Source organism: Chinchilla lanigera, unplaced genomic scaffold (assembly GCF_000276665.1).
Source record: "Chinchilla lanigera isolate Chin_1 unplaced genomic scaffold, ChiLan1.0 scaffold00020, whole genome shotgun sequence".
In the NCBI taxonomy this organism is placed as follows: domain Eukaryota; kingdom Metazoa; phylum Chordata; class Mammalia; order Rodentia; family Chinchillidae; genus Chinchilla; species Chinchilla lanigera.
The window spans coordinates 18,153,876-18,162,458 of NW_004955421.1; the positions used below are offsets into that span (position 1 = coordinate 18,153,876).

Sequence of the window (8,583 nt, forward strand, 5' to 3'; positions counted from 1 at the left end):
AAGGGCACGGGGTCCTTGTCCCGGGCTCCGGGACCCGCTCTGCCCGCCCCAGGGGGCACGCGCGGGCGCGCCCGCCTCTCGCCGCGTCCCGGTCCGGCTGGCCCCACTCACCTGCTCTTGAGAGGTTGACTTTTGAGTTCGTAATAGGTTTTGGGCTCTTCGTGAAACTCCTCCCCGACTTCGAAATCCGGCACGATCCCCGATTCCGACTGCATGGCTGTGGCTTCCCGGACTTCCGCTGCTCAAAAGTGAGAAGAGAAAGCGGGGACGCGAGGAAGGTGGCCGGGCCTGGGTCCCCCACAGGAGTGCGCCCCCGCTCAGTGCCCAACCCGCCGGCCCGCGCGCTGCCGCCCGCCCCCGCGCGGTGAGTTTACACTCGTACCCGTGCGGGAGGGGCCGAGCCCCAGCGCTGGCTGGGAGTTGTAGTTCCGTCCTGGCCAGGCGCCCCGGCTCTCCAGGGGAGCAGCTCCCGAGAAAAACTACAGCTCCCAGAAGGCTAGGCGACGGAGCAGCAACGTGGTGGACACCGCTAGTGCAACTCCTGTTCGGATTCATTGTCAATGTCAGCAGCTCCTCTCCCTCCTCTCTCCCCACTTGCTTCTAGGGTACAGACGTGGCTATTTAATATTAATAAGAACGGACTCAGCCCGCTGTCCCGCGGTCAACCCGCCTCCTCCAGCTCAGACATTTGCGAGGGCACGCCAGGTCCTTCTTTTAAAAATAAAATAGGGAAGAGTTTTGGCACTAGAAAGTTTTAGTATTGAAGCCGGTCTTTAAAAAACATCCTATCAGCGATTGTATTTTCCTGGGCTGAGACGTATCAACTCGTCAACGGGTTGGAAAAGAGTGTTGGAACTTTCCTTCACACACTGTAATGAAAACAGGATTGAAGAAGCTGTCTTGTGCGATCCTCTTCCGGAACCAACCCAGACTGGACGTTTATAGTACTATTCATCAACTGAGCGGCTCTTTCCAATTAACCACCTCTAATCTAAAGCAGCACTCGAAAGATTCGGTTAATTTAAAAATGCACCAAGTTACAGAACGGGCGTCGTCGCTGTCTGCTTTCAATTTCTCAGTTGGCTGGGAGTTTAAATGAGATTGCCCTAACATTTCAAGAGTTTGTCAACCCCGTCTGGGCTTCCCAGAACTCGGGAAGCCACAGACGATTGAGCTTCAGCGCTTTTGTCCTGTCAGTCCGAGCCTCTGGTAAGTTCTAGCAGGTGTCTTTTATGAGAAGTGACCTGAGGCATCTAGGAGGCAGTAGAAAGTCGAAAGACGGCATTTGAACTAATAAAATTCAGAGGTGAAGTCTGAGTCCTTCTAAGAAGCACTGTGCAATCGTGGGTCTGTCCCTTGATTCCTAGAAGCCTCGATTTCTCCATCTAGAAAAGAAGAGGTTGAGAAACCTGTTTTAGAAGGTGTTGTAAAGTCAAATCTAAAAGAAAGTGATTTGTAATGTGTGTGTGTTTTTTTTTAAAGCAGCTCGTTAGACATCGATCCTGAAGCTACTCTTTTTTTGTATTCGAGCTTGAAGATATGCTTTGCAGACTAACTCTCAGAAGTGATGTTTTTCCTTCCAGAATTGATAAAACTAAACTGTTTGGTGCTTCGCGCCTGAAATCTCAGCATTGTGGAAGGCTGAGAGAGGAAGATGGAAAGCTAGACCTGAGCCTACTTAGCTACTTAGTGACAACATGTCAAAATTTAAATTTTTACAAAGGATTGGGGATGTAGCCCAGAGAAAAGGGCCTGGGTTCAATTCCCCACTATCAATAAATTAAATAAACAGCAATTCTAGAAGGAGAATCTAAGAAGGCTACCCTCAGGATTAGGAATCTCAAGAGTTGCCCTTTTGCACATCCTACCTCACAGTAAAACACTGAATTTCACATAAGGAAAGATCTTCAATAGGTGAGCTGGTTCCAGAGCAGAAGATATCAAGAAAATGTGGAAAAGGTGCAGGGGCATACTGTGTTGCAGTGACAGTCACCAAAATCCCATAATGAAGTTCAGTGCCCAAAATACTTCTGTTTGGTCCTTCACTCTAATCACTAAAATATGACAGAAAACTTGAAAACACCCCCAGGGAAAGTATGGTATTCCTTGATAGACAAATCACTGGAAATTGAGTGTCAAAAATAAAGAAGTATTACTCTCTGCCAGAGGAAGAAGAAAAGTAAAACAGGAAGAGAACATGCAGTCTAGACTTCTAATCTCATCTAGGTTCTCCACTATCAGTGCATGGTACTCTGAAAGAGGGGCTGATTTGCATAACTTGAAGCTGATGTAGGCATTTAAGGGTATAGGCCAGAGACATTCGACATCCTACACAATAACAGACTTCTTCCTCCAAGTGTCAGCGGCAACTCCAGCAAGAAACACTGGAGTCTTCTTAATCTTATGGCCCACCAGAACCCAACCCCTGATCCTGTAGTAAGGATTGAACCCAGAAACCTTGTGTGTACTTACACAGGTGCTCTACTACGGAGCCGCACCACATCCCCAGCCTTTGAGACAGAGTCTTGCTAAGCTACTTAGGCTGGCCTCGAACTTGTGATCCTTCCTCCTCAGCCTCCCAAGTGTCTGGTATTGCATGCATGCACAACCATGCCTAGCATCTGAGGCTTTTAAATCTGAGGAAAGCAATGAATATTTTAGTATGGACTTCTTAGGAAACACAGATAGAAATAAAATGTCGTGTATAATTTTGGTCTCTGACTTTTTGAAGGCCATCACAGACTTCATGATAGAACTGAGGATTATAGCCTCTTTAGAGCTGTAATGAAGCAGTCCATTATGTCATTCATTATATTGCACAGGCAACTCCCAAACCTGTCAGGAAAGCTGGGACCCCAGAACTATCTCTAAGGGCACCTCCCAGGGAGATCTTGGGGTCAGAGCTCTGAGGTGAGGTAGACAATGTATTGTTTTCCCTACACGTTCCCAGAACTGTCCATTGCAATGCTATCTGACAGTGTATCATGGTAGTGCTCAGGATTGGGTGTGTGACCTCATCCTGACCAATCAGATGGCCCCATTTGCTTAACTGCAGTGATTCCTTCCGATAGGGGGCCCTCGCATCATTGCTAGTCATCCTTGGGATTTTCCTGCAGAGCAGCTGGGGAAGAGGATCTGACTTGGGGAGTATGGTGTTGGAAAGAAGAAAATCTGGAGCTGTATACTCCAGCCACATAAGGAAGATGATGGAAGATAGAAGAGAATGAGGATCGGACGAGAGAAACAGAGACCAGCAAAGCCTAGGGACTGAAAAGTACAACAACTTTGTTGTAATTCCTTTTTCCAGGAATACCTGGAGTTAGATGTCCTCAGACTTTCCAGATATATGAACAAGAAAATTCTTTTTCACTAGAACTATTTTGGGTTTTTTTGTCACTAATGGCCAAAAGAGCTTTATGACAGCACCATAAAAATCTTTCACTTCTTTAAATGGATAATTTTCTCTGGGCTACCACATCATTAATCTGCCTAATAAAAAGTTGACCACTTGATGGCTGTCCCTTGTAAATTTCTCTTCATTAGTGAGTTAAAACCTTTGAGTAAGTAACATCTCTAGAAATAGATGGTAAATCAATAGCTCTATACATTTGAACTCTGAGGGCTGTGCCTATTAAATGTATGAAAGCAGTGACTAGAGATTATAATTACTGTCATTAATTTTATTTGCAGTTATATAATGCTTTATATACACTTGTCACATAAACCTCTTGTCTTAGTTACTATTCTCTCATTGCTGAAACAAAATACCCAACAAGTAAAGTTAAAGGGGGAAAGGATTGTTTAGCTCACAATTTATAGAAGTTTCAGTCCCTAATCGGCTGGTTCCAAGGCAGGGTGGCACATAGCAGAGGGATGACAGGTCATGGCGGTGGAAGACAGAAAAAGCAACAGAGAACAGGGGGCCTTTTTCTGTCCCTTATGTTGTATGCAGGCTACCCCCTCCAGGGCAGGTGTAGCACTCATACCCTTAATCCCAGCATTGGGCCATGACTCAATCACAAACTCTAGATTTCAGCCACCTCTGAAAAACCTGCCCCCCATACCTGCATGAGGCTTTGGGGGGACATCCATACAAAAGCCATAATACCTCTTACTGAAACTGACATAAATCGTGCAAGGCCCCCAAGTCATATACATTGAGCACGTACTGGTGTAAGCATGGAGTTGTGTTAGGTGCCCGGGCTACAAAAACACATTAAGCTCTTCCCTTTTGAGATGCGCAGTCCAGGAGTTTAATCAAGACTTGTGCAACACAGTGAGGAAAACCACAGAGAACAGCAAGCCTAAGCAGCAGATAGCTGGTTGTGTTCTGCACGCCCGTGTCCAGCTAGCTCAGGAACTATTGATGAAGCATATACTTTGTGACGGGCACAGTGTGCACTAAGTATAGAGCAAAGGATAGCAATGACACCTAGATGGTCCCTGCACATGGTTCCTGCCTGTTTAGAAATAGGAATGATCTTAATCTAATCCATAGGGTACATTAGTACTTTTCCATTGTTGGAACACAATACCTACTGAATACTCACAGTTTAAAGGAGGTTTATTTGGCTTGCAGTTTCCTGTGGGTTCAGTCTAAAGTTAGCTGGCTCCAAGGCAGAAGTTCATGGTGAAGAGCATGTTAGAGGAAAGCTACACACCCATAGCAGCCAGAAAGCAGATAAAGAAAGGAGGAGCAAGGAACAAGAAGGCACCTTCCCAGTCGCACCTCCAGTGACCAACTCTAACATGCTGGACCTCCTAACAGCATACACAGCCACTGAGGTCATTTATGGATGAATCCACGGACGAGCATGTCCCCCACCCCATGATCCAATCACCTTACAAACACACGAGACCTTTGGGAGATAGTGCAGATCTAAACTATTAACACAAAAGGAATGATAGCTAGGTAAAGCCTACATGTGTCCAAGAAAAGACACTGAGCATAGTAATGAATTCTTGGGGGAATTAGGACAAAACTAGATCTTTTAAAAAAGCAAAGGAAAGGACAAATCTAAAGTATATGAAAATAGAATGTATTCAGTCCCCTAGAACTAACCACCAATTTACAAGGAAAAAATGAGCAAGAGGAACATGATAACAGCATCACAAGGATACAGTCAGATGACACAGAGATGTAGAAATTCTATAGCGCATTAAGAAATTCTCCAAAAATAAGTAGTATGAAATAAAGGGGAAGGAAGAACTCTGATAGGTTTTAAGAAATTTAAGAGACATATTAGGCTTGTGAATTTTAGCTTAGTAAAAATAAATTAGGGGAAATAGACAATATCCCTTAAATATATGGTGTGGGATATATTTGAAACCTCATTCAAACAAACCAGTTATAGAAATCCATTTGGCAGAAACCGAGATGTTAAATAATATGTTGTTGATGATGAGCTGTGATAATGATACTGTTTATCTTTAGGTTATTATCTGTTAGAGGTACATATAAAGTATGGATGAGAAAGTACAATGCTTTGTAACTGCCATTAAATTACTCTATCTCCTCTCTTTCTATTCCCACAAAGATAAGGAAAAAGGAAAGATGAAACATAAGTGGCAAAATGTTGGAGCTGCATGTTGTTCTAAGAATTCACAGTAGCATTCTCTCTTGTTTTGCATAAGTTTGGAACTTTCCACAATCAAATTTTTTAAGTAAGAAAGGAAAGAAAGAGGCAACTATCCTACTGATTTGTAAATGGGTTACTATTTCTGATGAAATTAGACAAAAATTTATGCCACTCAGAAAAGGAAAATGAACATGAGGATATAGAGACGCGGTTGAACATGATATGGCTGGAGAGACAAGCCAAGAGAAATTGACTAAGGTTGATTTTAGCAGAAAGGAAATTATTGAGAGTGTTCTCAGTAGCTCATGAACCCTCAGGAAGGGCCAGAGAACCCAGTATATAATCTGTGCAGCTAGGAAAATGCTCCAAACCTAAGCCATAGAAGTCGTCTGTGTGAAGGCATCACCCACACCCACACCCACACTGTGACACTAAACCTCACAGTTTATACCTCTAACACTGGACCCAGGACACTGCTGAAATGCTGCGTCTGAGACCTGGATATGTCCACAACCACTGACTGCCAAAATGGATTCTGCAAAGTATCCACTACTCCACTGCTCTATCTTCTAGTCCCAAGTCAAGGCTTGATTTGATTAGTGGATCCAGGTTTTGTGCCCACGCCCTAACTGCCAGAGATGCTAACTCCATGGAGCTAGTCACTACCCCCTTTTATCTCTATATCAGAGTCTACAAAACAAAAAGAAAGTATGCTGCAGGCTCCCTGGCAGCAATAAATTCAGGCATTTTTGCAAAACCCCATAAATCTTCTCGTGCATTCTCTTTTCAATGTAAGACATTTCAATTTTTGTTTATGCTATTTGATGTATAGTCTAATGAGCATGGGAGTGAACAGTAAGAATAGCCAATCACCAAAAACAGAGGGTGAAATAGGCCCAGATGAGAAACCATGTAAAGAACAGATATGCCAAGGGAAAAGGCTGATGGGGACAAAGGGCCAGCAGGTGTCTTTTCTGTATCTCCTCATCTGTTCTTCTTATACTTGCCAAAGCAGTAAAATCCATGTCAAGATGGGGTCATGCCCCAAGAAAACAGTCTAAGCTGAACAATGTTTAGACATGAAGCATATCAAGTGGGAAAGTAATTGATTTTCAAAGCATAAATCTGTTTAATGGCTTGTTAGGGTTCCTTTAATATTTTGGATAGTAGATTGATTTTCTTTGATCATCAGGTGAAAGCTGTAGACCTTCTTACTGGAAAATAAGTATGCACTCAAAGTGTCACTTGCAGCTCCAGAGGTGGACCCAGTATACTGTGTATTGTCCTTAAAAGTGCTGGAGAGTGTGGTTTTCCAGAGCTACAAGAGAAGTAAGAGGGCAGGGAGAGTGAAATTTCTTGTGCATACTGGGAGGGGAAGGTGTTGCCCCTTCTCAACACACTGCCCAAGAGTGGTAGTCATCAGAATTACTTGGGGGTGTCAGATTGCCACTCCAAGATCCAGAACTACTAAATCAAGACCTCCAAGGGGTGTGGATTGAGAATGTGGATTTATAGCAATGTGCCCAGCTATGTGGTTTTTTTGTTTGTTTGTTTGTTTGTTTGTTTGTTTGTTTTGCACATGGAAACTTTAGAGCTACTATTTTAAGGGATGACATCAAGCCAAACTGGAAGAGGCACAACCAAAAGGAAGGTACCAGCATGAGGCTAGGAGAAAGATAAGAGCAAGATGATTCAAAAACAATCCAAAATAATATTCTGTGAGCTTGTGTCCAGAAGGCAGGATAAAGGGATTGGGAATGGCCCAGCTGAGGTCTGGAGGGTGAATTAAATGACTTTTGAACAATACTCTGAGGAGCCTCACCGATAGCAATGGAAGAAGCTGGGAAGAATCAATAGGGTTAAGGGGATGATTTACCTTCTTCAAAGCAGGTAAGTCCCTCCGAAGCTCGTGAATCCAAAAGCCAAACAGTTGGCAATACATATCTGTTAAAGATGGAAGAGAAAGAGTGATTTGACCCTGGTGTGGACTTGGTGACTCCAAACCTAATGCTTAGAAGTAATTGAAGGTCATACTTTTAATTCTTATTCCAAAGTGTCTGAAGTCATGAGAATTGGACTAAGAAGGGGAACACAAAGTATGTCAAAAGAAAGAAATATGAATTCCAAAGTGAGCATTTCTGCTTCCCTGTCTTCCTATAAACAGTTCCTTGCTTTCATGTAAAATATTTGAAAGACACTTATTTTCATGTTAGAAAAGTAATCAGATCTATTTTTAAAAATTTTAAAATCCAGATAAGTAAAAAAAAATGTAAATACTCATTACCCCACTATTTAGAAATATTTACCCTTAAACGAGTTAGTACACACACACACACACACACATACACACACACACACACACACACACATGCACATATACATACATATATGTCTGAAGAAATAGTCAAAAGGAGATCATACAGAGTATATTGTTTTGCCCTTACTTTTCCTTTCCATATATTTATTAGGAGTTTTCCTTGTCAACAAAATTCTTTTAATATTTCTAAATGTATAGTACTTTGCATTTATACACTTACTAATATTTATTTTTCAAATCTCTGCCTTGTTAGACCTCGTTTAGATCATCTTCAACTTTTCACTAAGAGGTACAGATAATTTCACTAATTTCTTAGTAAATAAATATTTGCTCTCATCCATTATAATTTCCTAGAAATTATATTATGTCAAAAGAAAGAAATATATCACTAGGCCAGAAAGATTTCGTGCATGTATTAGTTTTTGCCTGGCACGATCTTCTAGGACACAAATCTTATCTTGCCTTTTCCTTGTTTTAAACACTCTCTGAACTCTTATTGCTACAGAAATTAAGGCAACCTCGCTTAACCCTGAGCACCCAGCTTTCTAGGTCATAAGTCCACTTGCTCACCCTGTAGCCTCTCAAACCATTCTTTGAGTTTCATAGCATGCAGCTCCCATTACCCCAGTCTACTTGAAGCTCTAAGAAAAAGCAAACTGTCTCTCTCTGTCCTTTCCTTTCTCACCT

The 8,583-nt window shown here is 42.5% G+C and overlaps 1 protein-coding gene across 3 annotated transcripts in view; it reads right to left on the reverse strand.

The window, feature by feature from the left end:
- Positions 1 to 3,504, reverse strand: part of Mitf (microphthalmia-associated transcription factor) — a 209,263-nt gene extending 205,759 nt beyond the window's left edge. For all 3 annotated transcript variants that reach the window (XM_013513760.1, XM_005383792.1, XM_005383791.1), the window contains exon 1: positions 112 to 3,504. In XM_013513760.1, coding sequence (XP_013369214.1) covers positions 112 to 215 — 104 coding nt within the window. In that variant the 5' untranslated portion in view covers positions 216 to 3,504. The remainder of the gene's footprint in view (positions 1 to 111) is intronic.
- Between the last annotated feature and the right edge of the window lie 5,079 nt (positions 3,505 to 8,583).